This window comes from Sinohyriopsis cumingii, chromosome 3 (genome assembly GCF_028554795.1).
Source record: "Sinohyriopsis cumingii isolate HCF-2022 chromosome 3, ASM2855479v2, whole genome shotgun sequence".
Lineage (NCBI taxonomy): Eukaryota > Metazoa > Mollusca > Bivalvia > Unionida > Unionidae > Sinohyriopsis > Sinohyriopsis cumingii.
This window is the reverse complement of record NC_142963.1, coordinates 97,757,104-97,777,977: the sequence shown is the minus strand read 5'-3', so window position 1 is coordinate 97,777,977 and position 20,874 is coordinate 97,757,104. Positions and strand designations below refer to the sequence as shown.

The 20,874-nt window shown below is 34.2% G+C and overlaps 1 protein-coding gene across 5 annotated transcripts in view; it reads right to left on the bottom strand.

The window, feature by feature from the left end:
- LOC149803360 (uncharacterized) overlaps positions 1-20,874 on the bottom strand; it is an 84,878-nt gene that overhangs the window by 16,052 nt on the left and 47,952 nt on the right. For all 5 annotated transcript variants that reach the window (XM_089951373.1, XM_089951375.1, XM_089951376.1 and 2 more), the window contains 4 exons: positions 20,531-20,602; positions 9,003-9,083; positions 3,702-3,749; positions 480-536 (listed from right to left, as the gene is read on the bottom strand). In XM_089951373.1, the coding sequence (XP_089807499.1) occupies positions 480-536; positions 3,702-3,749; positions 9,003-9,083; positions 20,531-20,602 (258 nt within the window). The remainder of the gene's footprint in view (positions 1-479; positions 537-3,701; positions 3,750-9,002; positions 9,084-20,530; positions 20,603-20,874) is intronic.

Genomic DNA, 20,874 nt, shown 5'->3' with positions numbered 1-20,874 from the left:
GCGCTGACTACAAATACAATGGCGCTTTATTTGACAGAACTTTGTCTCAAAAATCTTTGGACTGATGAATTTTAAACGTGTCCTTTAGAGGAAGGCATACACACATCGTGTAGAATACGGAAATGTAATCACTTAAATACATTATTTAATTTTGTTCTATTGGTTGACTAAAGTTTGAACACATTATTAGCTTTATCATGCCGATAAAATGGGACCTAAGTACCTTTCCTAAGAACATAGCAACGCGGACTATATCGGTTGACTTGGGTAGATATGGAACCCGCGATCATTTGATTGCGATTACGAATCTGAATATCTACCTCATTTATTATGTGAGCAAGTACTGACCCAAAATGAGCTAAATCTAAGAACACAGAAAGTGACAAAGACACTACTTGCTTTAATTTAAAGGTTTCATCGACTGAATATATGTAGTCTACTGTTATTACTTTCACGCATGAAATTTAGTGTATTCTTACTGTACTGGTGAGACCTGCAAGGCGATGGACTGAGTGCATACATTTCATCGTGGAGGCCTGAAAGGGACGGAAATATTACTTTGGTAGCGACCAATGTCATATTCTCAATGTTCTTAAAAAATTTTGATGTATGTTCATGAGTATATGGGAGGTACCGATTTGTTTGAGACAATAGGAAGAATAAGAATAAAATTGCAAAAACTTAACAGTTTAGAACTTTCAAATTAATTTGAAAAAGAAAATTTGCTATTTTCTTTTTTTCCCCATCTTCTTGTTCATAGTTTTCATCTCTTTTTGGTCTTCATCTTTTTTATTTCTTACGTGTGAGATTTAATTATTTTGTTTTATAGTCTTACATCTCCCCGCAGACTAAAATTGCGAAGACTTTCCCAATAACCTGGTTGTACATGGGTTGCCACTTTAAGAGTAGGGGAAGCATTAGTGATATACTATGTATTATTAATCTGTCTAAGAATATGTGACCTTGTGACTCAGTGTTCCAATTGTCTTTTTTCTAGAACTAACTGTCTGGACGTTTAATAATTTTTGATCACGCTGGTGCTCCATGATATTTTCTCTGGCCCTTTAAACACTACACAATATTTGTGCTTGTACTCCATTGCTAGTTATATAAATCAGGTTTTTATATTTTTCCCACTTGTACGTTGTATGGCGTTCTTTATTCTAGCGTATTCTTCGTTTACCGCTAATATTTTGGTCATGTTGTTTTAATCCACTTTATATGAAATATACAGGCTTCACTTGGTAATGGACTTTATATCTTATTTAATTTATTGCAACACTTCCTTCTTATCAGGAAGGTGTCAAGATTCTAATTTTGTAATTGCATTGTACATGTTATAATTGTATTGTGCATTTTATAATTGCATTAGGCATTTTCTAATTGCATTAGGCACTTTGTAATTGCATTAGTCATGTTGTAATTACATGAGACTTTATGTAATTGATATAGACATTTTTGTAATTACATTAGACTTTATTGAAGATGCGCTTATCCAACGATGTAGCATTCATCTCTCTTATTCTCGGATATTCTGCACAGTTTAGTACGTCCTTTCCTTTACATCTGCATGGACCTACATTGTTGACCACAAAGCCTGATCCATTGCTGCAGACAGTGGTTCTTTTGTCTCTTCTGTCCCATCCATATGAAGCATTTCCTAGTATCAGCCCTTGCTCCTTTTGTTTCCCGCACTGACGGGCAATGTATGACCTTGCCAGAACAATAGTACTTGTTTTGTTTTATTCTCCTTTTTTAAGATACATTTTCTTTTGTTATTTTGGTGTAGTACGCCTTTCTCACACCAATTTTTCAAACATACGTTGAGTGGCTTCTTTTTTTCTGCCTGACCACAACGTTCTCGTCCCATCATACTCATTACACCGCCCATGTGAGAACGTACACGAAGATATTTACATTTCGTTATACCATGTCGTTAATAAGATAACATGTTCTCCGTCTTGTTATCCGTTTCTTGTAGTTTTATCTAAGTTTACTACACGATTACATCCGTCTACTGAGACGCAAATCGTTAAGTAGCTGTACCAAGAAAATGAAAACTCAGCCATGGTGAGATAAATGACTTGGAAGTACTTAGGTCATTTCCGTACACGTGCTTGATAAACTCTGATTATCGAACAGCGGAGCCATTACACGAGCAATGGTGGTGTACGATTTTAGATTCGATCCCAAGAAACGTATAAATCTTAGGAGAAAATGCAAAATTATTGCTTTTGCTGTTAGTGTGAGAAATGACAAATCAATATTCACAATGATCCTAAGGAAGATTTTACATCATAACAACTCAGACATTTTGGATAATTGTAATTCAAGCAAAAGTGAAATCTTCTATAAATAGTGCATAATATGTGATAATTAGTAAGAAGAGTAAAAAAAAGCATTCATTTTAATTTACATTTTTCTTATCAGTATCCAGGATGGACAAACACTAGAAAAGGACAGCCCCAATAATTTTAAAATTTCCTATTACCACTCGTCAAATGTTTTTTGTTTTTTTTTCATTTTAAAGAAATCATGAAATCAAAGTATCTGAAAGATCTTTCTTAAGAGTCAGTCTCTTATTTAACTGAACTAAAATTATCAAATAATGAATACAATCTCCAATTAACAAATAAGAACTCCCTCCAAACCCATTGGTCGAAACACAACTATCTCACACGTTGTTTCGCTGTGCCAGTACCTACCTTTAGAATTCCTTTCCCTTTAGGAAACGCAATACGATTTTCCTACTTAGTTTAGAACCTCATTAATGAAAGATTTTCGTGACCAGTTGGAATGATATATTAAAGCCTTCCAATACATTTATTTATGCACTTTATCTTTCTATTCAGAGATAATCTGTTTATATTTTAATCTATGTATATATGAATTATGATATGCTGAAATGTGTCTATCTGTGTGGCGTACATTGTTCGTATATGCACATGTTGGCCACAGCTATGATATATTTTAATATTTTTTAAAATAAGTGAGTAATTGTAGGGGTATACCTGAGTGTCTCTAAGTGGCGTTTTATAACATAACCTGTTAAAATCATCGAGGACCACGTGGTATATAGGTATTTCATGACTAAATACAGTATGTCCGTTAAGAATGTATTATTATTATTATTATTACTAATTTGGCATCAGCCTACCCCGACTCTCTTGGTTAATATATTCCCCTTTTCGTATAACGTAAGGGTATGTAGCATAAATATATTCCTAACCTTTCATCTGTAGGGCGGGATTCACATTATTATAGAAAATGTGATTCCAACTCTCCAAACATTAAATCTATAAAGTTTTAAAATTATGGAATTGCACAAATATAGACGAGGGAACAAATATATATACGCATAGATTATTGAATGTAATGCATATATTGTTCCTACATCACGACTTCAATGTACCTTAACTATACACATAAGATACACATAAGATAAGCTTTCATTTCTTATTACTGACATATGATGCAAAGTCTGAAAGACTGTTGTCTTCTCATGTTCCTCTCAGTAGTATACTGTCGTGAATTAGAAGATTTGTACCTAACATAAAGATTCCGCTTCTCTCGTGTCGGGGACAACTTGCTCTTCTGGCGATGAATATCAGATGGTATTTAAACTTATACATGGGTTTCTTTGTACGATTTCTGCACATTGAGATATTATTTTTTCCATTGATTTAGCTTCGTATACTTACGTTGGTAATGTGTGTGGTGGTTTCTGCAATAATCTTGGTCTAAACTCTCTGAAATCAGAAAAGACAATACTGGTTAGTATTGCATATTCAAAATTAAGCACAATATCTACATATGGTGGATGGACTAATTAAAACTTCGCATTGCATTTGTTCTCATTAGCAAACTAAGAGCTCTGAACTACTTTTAAAATTACTGGGGACGTAACGATCTACAAATGTGATATGCAGAATGCGTTCTGCACTTCCTTGCCGATATGATAAATGACAACATGCACCTCACACACAAAATTTTTGATTTGAAGAATAGTTTACGTTGTGCTGTTTAGTCATTTTAAAACAATGACGCACATGATAACCACGCTAACGGACGAAAAGTAAGAGGTCGGAAAATAAACACACATATAGAACAGAACGACAGAGGACAAAGAGTCACACTCTGAATTTTCAAACATTTACTTTGAAAAAAGTATTAAAATCATCATATTCTAGTATTCGCAACGATTCATTTTAATTAATAGTAATTAAATTATGGACTCACTATAGAACAGTAATTGTTTGGCAACTCAAGTGTTTAGGGCTAATTGTAAAGCAAGCGTATAACATTGAGATCATTTAGTATCTTTAGGGCTTACTTTTAGGAGAGTAAGAGGTCCGAAAAAAGTAAGTCGGAAAAAACAGAAAGTCAGAGGACAAGGAGTCACAATTTGTAAAATTTCGGTTTAATAACTAATTACTGTTTAAACAAATATACTAGTAGAATGAAACCTTTTTGTTCTAAATTGCTTTAATATTAGTGGCTATAAATCCAGGCCTTTTATATACAAATGTAAAAATCCAAGGGTCTCGTCAAAGAAATCACTCCAAAATGAAATTCATCTCAAGCAAAAATGGTTCTAAACTCTATTAAAAATGTAACTATATACTAGACATGCATTACTTAAGATCAAGCAATGGAGGAAGTGCACACTTAGGTCAAGCACTGGGTGCAGAGGTACTTTGTCCGCAGACTGGCTATACCGAATCCAATTCTAGAGCAGTCCTATAATCATGTCGCTGACTAAACAACCGTGAATACTAGACCAGCACGCAACAGCATGAAAGATAAATCTTTGTTAAGTCATAATTCATACAGCCAGAGTTTTGCAGAATGAGTATCAGCCTTTGCTATATAAGACAGTCTACAGCGTATAGCTGCAGCTGAAATCATCTTCATGGACGGTACCTTTGACACGGATTTAACCGACTTAAAAAAGTCTTACACCACAAGCATTCCGTTCAGATATGTCTATATCACTTTTTTACAGTTTACTCCAGAAAAAGCCATTCGCAACATATGAAGAGCTTTTCCAAGCTATCCGATAAGAGTCTAGCAGTTCAGATCTAGACTTCAACGTTTCTAAAGTCGTCACTGACAATGAGGACAGTGTGCTGAGAGCAGTATCTATTATAATATTTGACTGACAAGATACAAAGCAATGCACCAAGAATTATCAGAGTAAGACTGTGTTAACGATTTAACACATTAGCAGTAATAGTGACAACAATGTATTTTGTTAGTACTTTGAATAGTCATGTTTTGTAACAAACTATCTTGGAACTATTAAAACTTCAAAAGGCTAATACTATGATTATTATGCAAATATTTCAATGAATAAGATGCAATTAATTGTGTTCATTCATATAAAAACCTGCAACATTACAAAATTCGAATGGTGACTTTATGTCCTGTGACTTTTTGTCCAACATATAACTCATAATAGTGAAAATTCAAAGTGTGGCTTTTTGTCATCTGTCTTTCTGTCTGTGACATTTTGTCCTATAACATCGATGCTGTCCTATAACACCGATTGGCATTTAAACACATATTCGTGCGTCGTTCTTGCCATAAAGGTGATATAGAGATCATCGTATGTTTATCTTATTAATCCAGGACTGTATTAATTAATAAATATAGATGTGTTCGTTGGTATTGGGACCAGCATGACCGGCTTTATGGAAAAGGCGAGCAAGGCGGTGGCCTCGGCCCCCGTACTTTTGAGTCCCCGCGCGCTCCAATTGATAAAATCATTAGGCATACTACAGTAACTTTACCGGCCTGGACCTTCTACTAACACAACGCATTGGGTCTCGCAATAGTAGTCGCAATAACTGATTGCAGAGGCAACACAAAAGGCCTAGACAAATATCCCACAATGATCTACTAAAATGTAAAGCACATGAAAAGATCGATCGTATAATATGTATCCTTACCTCCCATACAGAGAACCCTAAAATAGGTCAAATCATCCAGAAACATTATCACATCTTGGAATCTTCTGGCACACTAAAGTTAATTCTCACAAACTGACCAGGAGCAGCCTACTGCAGCTCTAAACAATTCATGGTCAGGGCGAAGCTAACGTAATTACAAGCCAAGACCACACTTGCAAATCTGATCCCTGTGGTTACTAAAGGTTAAAACCTGTCAACATATAATAGAAACCAGCAACCAGCACATATTTTAGCACAACAATAAGCGAAATATTGAAAACACATGGTCCAAACAGAACGTGCAAAACGGAGAATGTAGTTACTTCATCATAAGTAAGATATGAGACGCTCAGGCTAGTAAGAAATTAGTTTTCCACTGTTTGTTGTTAGTTTATCACACAGAAACACGCACACACACACGTACACACACAAATATATTTATTTATATATGTGTGTGTCTGTGTGCGTGCGTGTGTGTGTATGTATGTGTGTATGTATGTATGTATGTATGTATGTATGTATGTTCCATTGAAAGGAAGACTGGGATAATAGAAATGAAAGTAAGAAGGAAAATAATTCGATTCACAAATAGAAAGACGCAACTTCAGTGAACTTAGTACCTTTATAAGATAATTGTTTTTGCTCCAGAACTAGCGGTCGTTATGTGATTGTTAGATATATTAGCAATACAAGTAAATGAGTCAGCAGTAGCGTACAAATGCGGCGGCACAACAGCCGATATAATGTTGTCTCGAAAATGAACAAAATTGTTCGTTTGTAAATATATTACTCTTGAATGCCGACCTTTCAGGAAATTACATGAAGCATCCGTGTAACACGAATGCGTAAAATCATTTCTGATGCCAATGAATGCGTTCTTCGTGAACAAGCTGCTAGCCTATCCATAGAGACCCCACACCCAAACACCCAACTAATCCTTTCACTCATCAGAGTCTTATGTTACGTGTTTAGGCTCTAATAAACAGTAACAAACAAAGAGTGAAAAATCCAAGCTTTGAAAACAATTTAACAAATAATTTATTTCCATGGCAAAAACACTGTAAAAATGAAAAAATAAGAACTTAGGGATTTAAGAATCAAATCCAAAAATAATCAAAAAATAACCCAAGAACTAAATTTTAGAAGTTCTAGTAATGAAATCTTCTAATTAATTCAAGTTCGAGTCCCAACGAAAAATCCAAAAGGGAAGGCGATAACGTATCCTGTAGTCAGTATGGTGCTCTAGTGTCTACAGTGCTTTGTTATTCCAGAGACAATAATATTCCTGTTTTTAATTTTGATTAAAATTTAAAGAAATGTCATTGTTTTTTAAATAAAGCAAGCTTTGAAAACAATTTAACAAATAATTTTTTTCCATGGCAAAAACACTGTAAAAATGAAAGAATAAGAACTTACGAATTTAAGAATCAAATCCAAAAAAATTATCCAAAAATAACACAAGAATTAAATTTTAGAAGTCCTAGTAATGAAGTGTTCTAATTAATTCAAGTTCCCACGAAAAATCCAAAAGGGAAGGCGATGATGTATCCTGTAGTCAATATGGTGCTCTAGTGCTTTGTTATTCCACAGACAATAATATTCCTGTTTTTAATTTCGATTAAAATTTAAAGAAAAGTCATTGTCATAATAATTATGTATGAGCATTCAAATATTTTAGGAAAATAATTAATCTTTTAGAATCCAAATAATTTTTTCAAAAATGTAAAATATAACTCCAAATTGGGCGCAAACAAACACTTTTCCAGTGTCCAAGGTACAAGCCCAAGCTGAGAAATATATATCTAAACATCATTTTAAATCTTAGTTCTGCGCAATTTCGGAAAACCCAGACTTACGAAATAGAGGCTGTTTACATCTAAAATCACATACTCCCAGTATGACCTTGATACATTCCAATCATTTTACTACGATAATAAAAAAAGAAAGTTATTTTTACTTATCTCAGTTGCTTTTTTAATCAAGGTCGGGAACTGTCAGAAAAGAAGCAGTGTTTCTATTATTATGTGTTTTTGAAAAATGTCAGTTGAAACTGAATTTTCTGGATAATAAAAAATTCCTTGTAAAATTACGTTACTTTGATATGTAATGAAATTAAAAATAAAAAGATTTTAAAATTTACAAACAATTAAATTAAATCAAATATAAATTAAATCAAATATACGTAACAACCGCGAGAGAGAGGGATCCATACATTGATCAGAATTATTGCATGGGCACAACTCAGTTAAAATGGACGTCTATCTTTGAGTCCATCAGAAAAACACTAGTAGTTAGATTTATGGAAAGAAATATGGGGGGGAGGGGGTATATTGTTGCAAACGCCTGCAGACGATGTTACTTTCATATTGTCAAATGGGGGTTCATCGAGGCGTTTTCGTATATTAAAACCACTCTACGAATCTATTTTACATACGCTCATTCGATAGCAAGCCCTGACAGAAGCTTCTCAAAGCTGAAGCTCGTTGGAATATACTTACGCTCGACCACGAGTCAGTCAAGGTTAATTTGGCAATGCTGTCACCAGAAAGAGGTATCTTTTTAAAACTGACTTCAGTTTCGTCATTGAGCAGTTTAGAGTGTTAATATCTCGGAAAACCTATCATCTTTAAGTTGATGTGTAGACATATCTATAGTTTTTTCAAAAAACAATCCATAAATAAATTGATTTTGTCATAATGTATGGTTTCTGTACATGCTTGACATTAATATGTTTGAGGTGAAATTAATGATCCTTATGTTGAATTGACAGTCATGCATAAAATGGTTATCTTGTGTGAATTTAAATGCCACCAAATGGCACTGAATTGCAGGAAAATCGTTAATGACCAGGTCATCTATCCGAGCCGCGCAGAGAGAGCTTACAGCACTTCCCCAAACCCCTTTGCCCGTCGGAGGGGCACTATCTCCTCCCAGGAACCTCTCCTGCTTCGGCAATTTGTGCCTCGTATTCTGGCCCTTTGGGCAATCATCGTTGCCCTGGGTGAAATTTATCTATAATAAGCTACAGAATCAGTATAACAGTATACGTACGAATACAGACTGGGTTTCGATGTATATCATTACCGGTGCAAACGCAATGCTGTGGATATTGTTGATATCCTTTAAAAGAATCTGTAATTAAATATTTAAACAGCATACATCATACAATTCTCAATAATATAAATGGAGAACAAATTATAGCTAAATTGGTCAAAGGTCTTTAAGCGTATGAGCTAAGTTGTTTACAAATAGAAAGCCAGATATGTCAGTTTTATCCTTGACAATTACATATTGCACTCATTCAGAGCCAGATCAAGTAAAGTGGTGGTGGAGCCGTGTTTCCAAAATCTCTAAAGGGTCCTGACTTTCTTGAACAGTAACATTCTTAGTACCTTTTTATTCAGAATATGCATAAAGCCAAATAAACGTGGTAAAAGATACAAAGATATTCAAATTTCAAATGACAATTGACATTACGTTGTGAATGTAAGTTTGTTTTTTCATTTTAGTCTGGGGGATCTAGAAACAGAAACACTATCCCCTTCCTCCGATCCTGCTCTGCTATTTACAAACTTAAAATCATAAGCATTGCCAAAATTACCAAAATTAGATACCTTGTACAGTATAAATACACATTGTGTCAATGTGATGACTCATATTTAACATCTTGGTTATTTTTCCGGATCTTATCCATGTTTCTTCTTATATATATATATATATATATATATATATATATATATATATATATATATATATATATATATATATATATATATATATATATTAACTCTTGGTACATTATTGTATCTATATTATGTGTAACTATTGTCAATTACCGTAAATTGGAATGATGATCTATGATCAAGATATTAGGGATATTAGATAGATACTTTTGGAGACGAGTATAAAATTTTATTTTAAAATAGAAGTGTAGACACAGCAGCATTTATAAATGGATGTTGACATAGGTCTTTACGATCAATAATAGTAAATATAATATCAAACCCTATTACAAGTATGTTTATCACTGGATAGGTTGTTCAGTTGGGTTCTTAGAAGAATTAACGTATTTCCCATTGGATGGATTAGGTCGGGCGGGTCCTTTTACCATGTGGGATACCTACAAACTATCACATGGCTGGAAGGCGGAAAATGTGTTTTCACTCCTTATAAAAGTAGGTAGGGCTGGACACTTTCATTCCTAATTCCCTATATTCTTGTTGTAAGATGAGTGGGCAGACGTATTTAATTTTGCGTTTAGATATTATTTGAAAGGAAACATTTACTTATATTATCCATTGGAATTACAAATTTCTCATGGGACTAAAATATTTATATGCGACTAATGCCATTGTGATACATCAGAACAGCTGGCAGATTAGTACATTCGAGGATTTTAAATACATTTGGAACGTTCAAATTCTTTTTGACTTGATGAGAACGTTTTAGGATTATTTTGGATTCAATTCATAATACTCTAAGTTCCTAATAAATGTTCTTTTTATAACTGTGATAATTATATTATGTGTTAACTTAAAAATGACGTATTGGGTTTGATTCCTTATGTTAGTTTATGGCCAGAGAGGTGTAATAGGTATCGTATTTAAAAAAGGATACCTTGACAAAACGTTAGAGAAGAAATTCGTACGTATGCTGATTCTCAGAAAGGAAAAGGAGTTTTTTTATTTTAAAAAATACGTACACACATGTTATACACATGGTGGATATATTCGTTTATTCCGTTAATGCCAGATATATTTAATTGTGTAATACAAACGCGCGATAGTTTATACTCAGTTGGGTTCTGAATGGATGCTTCGAAGATTAAATTCACTCTTCCGTCCATCAAGCCACTCCTCCTTTTTGTTAAGTCTCTCTTAATTTTATTCCCATTTATTTGCTGATCAGAAAATTACAGCGATTTTAGAGAACTGTTGATATGAGGTAAACTTACATGCTGCCATAAACTAGTGTACCCTATCGCAACAAAAAGCAGGTCAAATTGTGAGATGCAACACACCGAGATTTTCTCATTTTTGTCAAGGTACAGTAAAAGGGACATAACTACGTAATGAAGCAAACTGTTCAAATCTAATATCTTCGGTGAAAAAGTAATATCCATACCCAAGTGATAAAACGTTTCATTTATTATTACTACTAAGATCATGGAAAGTTCCAGCTGCAAAGAGCTCTTCGAGGTTACTAACAAGCTAATGTCAAGGAACAAATATACACCACTTCCAACTACCTTCTATCCAGTCATCCTTCCAGACATGTTTGCAAATTTCTTCCGTGACAAAGTACAAACCATTAGAGATAAGCTTGACACAACAGATTCAATTGCCTCGTCGTCACCGTACAGTTGGGATACAGAATTTGTGCGACAATGATTAGCAGCATTTGAACCTGTCTCTATGGATTTCTTACGTAAAATCCTGATGAAGAGTGCACCAAAGTAATGTGAACGTGATCGAATTCCAACATCACTGCTGCTTGAGTGCTTAGATCCAGTATTGCCTTCACTAACTGATGTTATTAATACCTCTCTCTCATTAAGGGAATTCCCATCATTTTTCAAAACTGCCATTGTAAAGCCTCTGCTAAAGAAACCAACACTAGACCATAATGATTTAAAGAACTACCGCCCAGTTTCTAATCTCCCATTCATATCAAAAATCATCTTAAAAAAAGGTTTTTCTATCCCAGCTTGTATCTCATCTGAATTCATACAATCTGTTTAGCAATGTACAATCTGCATATCGTCCTTGCCACAGTACTGAAACTACTCTTCTAAAAGTAGTTAATGACATTTTCTCTGATTTTGATGGCGGAAAGATTACAGTCCTCACCCTCCTTGATTTGTCTGCAACATTTGACACAATAGACCATGATATATTACTTCACCGTCTCCAGCTTTTATTTGGCATTCATGATACAGCCTTACTGTGGTTCAAGTCCTACTTGGTCAACAGGACACAAATTATGTCTGCAAATGGAATACACTCCAGCCGAGATGATCTATGTCACTTGTATCTCATCTGAATTCAAACAGTTTGTTTAGCAACGTACAATCTGCATATCGCCCTTGCCACAGTACTGAAACTACTCTTGTGTGTTAATTAGTATTTCTAGTCTGGACTATTGTAATTCAATTATGTCTGGTTCATCTCAATATCTACTCCAAAATCTTCAAAAAGTTCAAAACACAGTTACTCGCATCATACTTAGAATACCACGATCATAGCACACCTCCCCGCTGCTCTGTACCCAACACTGGCTATCCATTCGATTCATAATCAAACACAAAATTTGTTCTCTGTGCTACGTTTCACTGTCGGACTCTAGTCCAACATACCTATCCAACCTCACCCATGTGTACACACCAGCAAGATATTTACGCTCCTCTTCTGACAATCGTATACTCATTATTCCCACTATGAAAACAAAGTCATATCGACAGCGTTCTGTTGCATACCAGGACCCAGCAACGTGGAATGAATTACCCACTGAACTTAGACACAAAGACACAGTGATCAAATTCAAGAGTGCTCTCAAAACTCACTTATTTCAACTGCAAGAACAAATTTAAACACCTAATAATGTTTCCTACCTTAAATATTCTCAGCATGTTTTTTCTATGTTTTCTAATTTCATGGTGTTTGTGTTTGTAATCATATAATCATATATGTTTGGGGTTTTTTTTAATTATCTTAAAATTGTTGTCTAATATTGTAAAGCGCTTAGAGCTTCTAAAGATTAGGCGCTATACAAAGTCCTCATTATTATTATTATTATTATTATTATTATTCAAATTCACAGCATGTTACCTTACTGCAAACATCAATTCTACCGGCACACGCTATGACGCGTCGCACGGCATGATCAAAATATTTCATCTTTACATGTGAAAATATTAGAATAGATTTTACATATGTGAAAACATGGGACTTGCCAAAATATGAAAAAAGTTCGCCGATAATTGTCTGCATTAACCCTTAAGTATATAATTGGGGCAATTAGTGTTTTTTTTTTTTTTTGTTTTTTTTTTTTTAAATGTCCTGTTTCGTACATATGTCACATATTTTTGCTTTAATTAAAGTCAGAAGTCTACGTTTTTAAGACAAATACCAATACATGCCCATCATAACCACCATCCCTGGGCCTATGGAAATTCAACAGAAGATAACGTTTTAACCGAATTTAACACAGGGAAAAGAGTCCAAAGTGTTTAGCTTACAATGTATTAGGGTCTAATAGAAATTAACATGACATAGCTATATACTATCGAACACACCATCCACACAACCCAAACGACTTTTGTAGTCTTTTAAATCCGACATCTACTATCAGAAGAAACTGGTAGCGCATAAACGAAGGGACTACATCGCACAAACATATTATCCATCACATCACCCATACCATCCAGTAACTTATATATACTATCTAAAGGGCTTTTTATATTGCTTAAAAATCACACCAACTACTAGAAGATTGGGGTAGTGTGTAAAAGAAGGGGGTGAATTCACACAAATATGCTATCCATCACACCACCTATACCATCCAACATCCCACACAAACTATCCTATGTCCTGTGATTAACCTAAATTTTCTACACTCTTTATCAAAAGAACATTTGAGTGTGTAAACAAAGGAAATAAATCTCTCAAACACCCATGTAATCATCCATCACATCAACTGTAACATATGTTACCCCGTTCACAAAATCCCGATTGCTTTGTGCAGTGCCTAAAATCACTCATCAGCAGAAGATAAAGGTAGTATGTAAAAGGAGATGAAATTGCCCAAATATATTATTCGTCACACCACCAATATCATCTAACACTATATACACAATCTCAAACGTCCTGTGTAGTGTTTAAGAATCTACTACACTTACTATCAGAATAATATGGTAGTGTGTAAACGAAGAGACTAAAGCTCACAAACACCGATCAAACCACCTATACCATCTAACATCCCATACACGCTATCTAAAACGTACTGGTTTAGTGTCTAGCAATCACACTATCACAGGAAAGAGTTTGTATGAAACGAATTGACTAAATCTTACACATATACTATGCTTTAATCTCCTACAGTATCCAACATCCCATATATACAATCCAAAACGCCCTATTTAAAGTACCCACACATACTATCTGAAGAAAATGGTAGTGTGTAAACGAGACGAATAAATGTCACAATCATCCTTCCAACACATGACCTATACTATCCGATACCCCTTATACACAGTCGAAACCATATAATGATTACCTTTTATGAAATTGATGAATGAAAAAAATGACAATTAACATTTCTATTATAGAATTAGTCGTTGTCTTCAGAGGCTCATGAAACGGTAACATAATGTTAATTTCTCATTTTCCTATTATACTACAAGATAATAGAACAAAAATGCGGTCCTACTTTTATGTGTCATGTCAGCCTCTATCTCTCTTCTCTACCTGCAGCGGAAATTTTAATTCTTGTTCTAACTTATCTCGAGATTAACGTACCGTTCTTTTTACCGACTCACAATACAGCTGCGATTTCACACACTGTATATGTCAAAATGCCTTGCTAAACTGATCGTCGTCAGATACATTATCATTTGCACACTATTTGTGCAAAAGGGTTATTATTTTCAGAAAGCAAACTGATTTTCAATATTTAGTGCAAAATATTTTCAATATTTAGTGTGAAAAATGTTACAGTACAATAAATATTTACCTTAACAATAAATAGGTAATAGTTTCTACTGCGTGTCTTGAATTTTTGGAGAACAACAAATATGAACAAATCAGTAAGAACGTCCGATTACTGCTGCCTGGGTCAAAGGTACCAATGTATTAAACCTGATTTTGTAAATTAAGTTGATTTCAAACTGCCGATAGATCAAGAAGTGATTTTTTTTTATTTTTCATCCACCAACATTTAATGGAATTTCGTAACCTTGTTTGTAATATCTCCAAACGTTAGCAGCTAAACATTATATGTAAATGTCACTGCATTCATTCGGCAATAGCTATAACAATGCTCTTTTAAAACTAATGACTGAAATAGATAATAACCGATAAATATTTCTCACATGCAGTTTATTGTTGTCGCATAAACTCATAAAGGGGAATCTCGTGTTAATTTCTCCTTGTCCTATATTAACACATAATAATCGTAATATTAATTTTCCGTCTTTCGCTACAGCATAATGTTATTCCATCGCTCTCCAAAATATATACTACTTTAATCATGAAATAATAATAATAATAATAATAATAATAATAATAATAATAATAATAATAATATAATAACTATAATAATTATTATTATTATTATTATTATTATTATTATTATTAATATTATTATTATTATTATACTAATAATAGCAACAGCAATAATATAGTATGGTCTGTAGCCACTTTATTGTAAGAAACTCATGTAATAGTTACCTCTAAAAGGAACCAAGCCATAGGAGTGGAATTCCTTTACTTTGTTCATTCGATTATGTTAATTTGTACACTTTGCTCAAATTAGCTATTCATGTAGCTAGGTCAAAACAAAATGTGCGAGTGACAGTAAAGTTTAAACACTACTTCTTATTCTGTTCTGCAAACACACGCGCACCCACAACCGTCCTGACCAATCGTGATGAGATAAATGGATTTTGGATAGTGCGTATGAGGTATTTGATAGAGTATATTGTATGATGGATATTATGTTTGTGCGATTTCATCTTGTTTTAGACGATACCTTTTCGTATGATAGTAGGTGTGGAGACACTATACAAGGTGTTAGGACTGTGTGTATGGGATGTTTGTTGGATGTATAAGTGATGTAATGGATAGCTATTTTGTGTGAATTAATCTCCTTTCTGTAAACCCTATCTTATTCTTCTGAAAGTAAGTGTGGGGACACTAATTAATGTGTTTTGGATTGTGCCTTTTGGGGTATTGGATGGTATAGGTTATCATATGGAGTGAGTTTTAGTCTCTTTGTGTAGCCCCTTCTTCAGACAGTAGGCGTGAGTTTCATTGTACTACGGAAAGCATTTTAGATAATCATTTTAGGATATTGTATTCTAGAAGTTATGCGTTGGATATTATGTTTGTGCTATTTCATCTCCTTTTAATACCCCTGTATTCTGATATGGGATTATAGGCACTACGATAGACGCTTTGGTTAGTGTATATGTGGTGTTGGATTGTAAAGATATGCTTGGATGTACATCTATGCTACTTGATTACATTCTTTTACACAGTCCCCTTTCTTCTGATAGTTTGTGTGGAATTTTAAGCACTACATGGCTTATTTGGGTTGTGTGTATCAGTTGATGGATGGGATGGCATAGATGGTTTGCTGGAAATTATGCTAGTGAGATTTTATCTCCTTTTTATCGATTCGACCATTTTAGTAAGAGTAGATTTGTAGAAACTACAAATGACGTTTTAGATTGTGTTTATGGAGTGTTGAAGTATAGGTGATATGTTAGATAGTATCTTTGTGCCATGTTTTGATCTTTATTTTACACAATACACCTATCTTAGGACAATTGGTGTGCGACTAAAGGCACTACACAAAGCATTTTGGATCGTCTATACTGGATGTCGGACGGTATAGGTGACGTGATGGATAGTATATTTGTACGATATTGTCCCTTCCTTTACACACTACCATATCCTTCTAATAGTAAGTGTAGTTTTTAGACACCACACAAGCCGTTTTAGATGGTGCTTGGGGGTGTTGGCTGCATTGTGTGTATGGTATGTGGGATGATATAGGTGGAGTTATGGGTAGTATATTAGTGCGATTGCATCTTTTTCTTTTGCACAATACCTATTATCTTATAATAGAAAGTGTATATTTTAAGTACTAAAGGTTCTGACAGTTGGTATTGGATTTTAGGCACTACACAAAAGATTTTGGCTTGTGTATGGCATGATGCATGGTATAGATCATTAGATGGATACTATATTCGTGAGATTTGATCTCATTGTTTACACACTTCCCCTTTCTTTTGAAAGAAAGTGTAGATCTGTAAATGCTACTCAGAACGTGTTGGATTGTGTTTATGCGGTGTTGGACGGTATAGGAGGTGTGATGTATAGCATATTTGTGAGATTTAGTCCCATCGTCTACAGACTGCCCTTTAATTCTGATAGTAAGTGTAGATTTTAGACACAACCCAAGATGCTTTAGATTTTATGTGGGGGTTTTGGGTATAGATGGTGTGATGAATAGAATATTTGTGAAATTTAGTATGTACTGATGCTTGAGAAACACGAATATAGACAAACCGCTCACTCACATCTCAATCAAGCTCCTAGAGCTAGTCCTAAAGTTCAAAAACGTTGACTTTAATAAAACAAACTACGTTCAAATCAATGGAACCGCAATAGTTACAAACATGGCCTCTTTGTAAGCTAATGTTCTTATGGGAGGAGTGGAGGGTAAAAATTCAGCATATTATGAACTCGCACCAGACCAGTGAAAACGTTTCATCAGTGATGTAGAAATGAAGTGGCAAAATGGAAGAGAAATTTTGGGTAATGGCATCTCAAGGGCAACAACTTACATCCTTTGACAAAATTCACGGCAGAAGCCTCCAACTCAAACCATGTTTTCCTGGACACGACACTCAGACTAGTAAAAAACAAACTCCATACCGACATCTACTCAAAATCAAACGATAATCACCAGTGTCGTTCCCCAACCAGCTGTCGTCCAAAACATTGTATTCGGAACATCACATATAGCTAGGCAGTGAGGCAGAATAGACTCTGATAAAGCAATCCATAAAGATCTGCAGAGTTATATGAACATTTGATTAACAGAGTTTACCTCGAAGACCTGATAGCGGACGCACCCCAAAAGGCGAAACAAACGAACCGTGATGACCTGCTAAAATATAGAGATGTAAAAGGTTGACCGGATACCATTTACCCTGATTTACCTCCCAGACACCCCAATGTAGGCAAAATCATCCGGAAACGTTGGCCCATGGTGGAATCGTGTGACACATTCAAAGTTATCCTCCTGAAAAAAACCCACAAAAACATCCTAGTCAGGGCGAAGCTAACGCCAATCACTCACCAAGACCACCTTAGTAAATCTGGCCGCTACGGTGATAAAAGGTCCGAAACCTGTCAACGTATGATAAAGATCAACACATTTTCTAGCACAACGACTAGAGCAAAACTAAACTTACATGGCCCATACAGAACGTACAAAACAGAGAATATAATTTATATCATCCCGTGTAATATCTGTAACATCAGTATGTCGAACAAACTGAAAGGTTACACAAGAGGATCAGTCTTCACAGATCTGATCGGATAATAAAAAGCTTACAGAAGTCCATTTGCAGAATGCTTCTTTTCCCATGACCACAATTTCAGTGATGTAACACTGATTGCAATCGCTCACAATCCCAACTGGAGTTCCGAAACTAGGAAAGAAAAGGAACAGCACTGGATATGCCGCCTTAGAACATTGAAACCAAGCAGTTAAAACCAAGAATATTAGACAAAGAAAACCACATGCAAACAAAATCATCATATTGTGCAGACATCGTGTTTTTAATCAAATAATTATTTCAATTTGCTTATTAGTCTCCCAGTACAATACAATTACAACAAAGCCAATGGAATATCCGGGTTATACTTTGTTGTTAAGCAGATTTAAACAAGAAAAGAGATGGCGATATGACTCGTCTATTTCTAAGTCAATATTAAATATTTTTCAACTTCAGCATCAAGTTGAAGACAAACAGTTGAAACATCAAAAACTTTCAAGCTGTTATTCCTATAGAAATACTCGTGTAACATTTTGTGATTTCAACGCTTTTTATATGCTGTTGTTTTGGAGTTTATCATGTCTCCGTTTTGTAATTGCATTTTAAAAAAAGTCTCATTTAGACTAAAAAACGATAAGGATCTATATATGTATCTCTCTCTCTCTCTCTCTCTCTCTATATATATATATATATATATATATATATATATATATATATATATATATATATATATATATATATATATATATATATATATAACCGATCAAAAAGTCTCGTTTAGAGTCAAAAGCGATTAGGATATATACATGTTTGCAGGTATTGCATATTTTGATGTTAGCACCTTTGACATTGCTTCCCAAGGATGCCAGTTTGGAAACAAAATACGTGTCGCAGCCCATTACAACATGTGGGAACTATTACGCCAGGTGTCGTGACTGTTTGTCTAAAACTAAAATACAATTGGAGAATAATGTGATATCACCGACGGATGTATGAAAGAATGTATTCCTATAAAGTAAGACTTAATAAGTGTCATTCATGTTTTGGTGCTTCGTCTTACTGCCAAAATAACGACCATGTGTAGAGTGTCAGTCAACATTGGAAGGAGCATCCAACTTTTCAAGAATATCTAACATACTTGGCAGCAAATATTGAAGCTTTTCTATTAAGTAAAGTCATGTTGATTTAGGGGGACTTTACTTTGATGTCTCTTTTCGAATAAATTCAAATTCTCGCACAAGCAAATAGACGTGTTTTCAAATTCCGTTGACCTACATTTAATTTTGAATGCAAAGGAAGCCGGGGATGCCGATAAAAGTATGATACATATCTTGAATGAAACCCGTTTTTCAATACTAGTATATATTTATTAATATCATTATGGGAACATTGTTCAACCAACTCTGGTTTCCATTTTATTCCAACCAGCTGAACAAAACTTGAAACTGCGTCCATTTGCTGTCAGGTTTCGATTCCATCAGGATAAAGACAGCAGAGTAGTATAATCAATTATATTTAAATGAACGGAAGAGTGTTGATATGGGCTGCTAAATGTTTGAAATATTCTTTAAAAGGTTACCTCTCGGTCTCCTGTCAGTAGACATTTGGAAGATGCTACACAACGCCGTCATTTGAGCAGTAAGGTGTAGCACCAAAACCAAAATATAAAGTGATATGTCCTACTTTGTGTAGAACTATGAGTGAATGGTGATAATGAATACCAATCACGTAGCCGTTGTTCTTTCTTGCCCTCTCTAGAAATATGTTGGTTACAACATAACAGCTTCACATGTGTATAACAACATATTCTTATTTTAAAAAATGCACCATATTAGAGACGTAATTATGGGAAACCCAAACACTAGACGTGCTCATCCATATATACGTTTATAGAATCAGATTTCTATTTTCTTCTTGGAAACATGTTCAGTGTTTGACAAAATGGTTTTAGGAGTTTTAGGCACAACGCTAATATAGGTTTGAAGGTCATAGATGCAGACATTTGTTTTCTTTATCTTTTCTAATCAAGATATAAATGGTTTATTAATTTAAATGAAAAGTAATATCATTTCTATTTATACTGACCTTGTTTCTGTGACATAATAGTCGTTTATGATTGAACCTTCGTTAAGACAATTTCTGACTGAAGTTTGACGAAAACATAGGATTGCACTATTTGATGCTGGGGTTTATTTTCAGGACATTAAGGTACAGATCCATAAAGGTGCATACTGATGTGTTTCATGGTGGGAAAATAAACATATCTTACTATATAATGAACAATTCTTACAGCTCATGTGGTCGATGGCTTTCTTTCCACATTGTTCATTTCCTTCAAATATGTCTGCAAGGTAACTCCACACTACAGTGAAATGAAAAGGCATAAATTTAAAGTTCAAATATATATATATATATATATATATATATATATATATATATATATATATATATATATATATATATATATATATATATATATATATATATATATATATATATATATATATATATATATATATATATATATATATATATATTTCTCATGCGGGAAATAGAAGCGATCAGACAGGATAACTTTGAAATATCACCTAAATAAAGGATTTGCCAGGAACATATTTTCGTTATTGCATAACA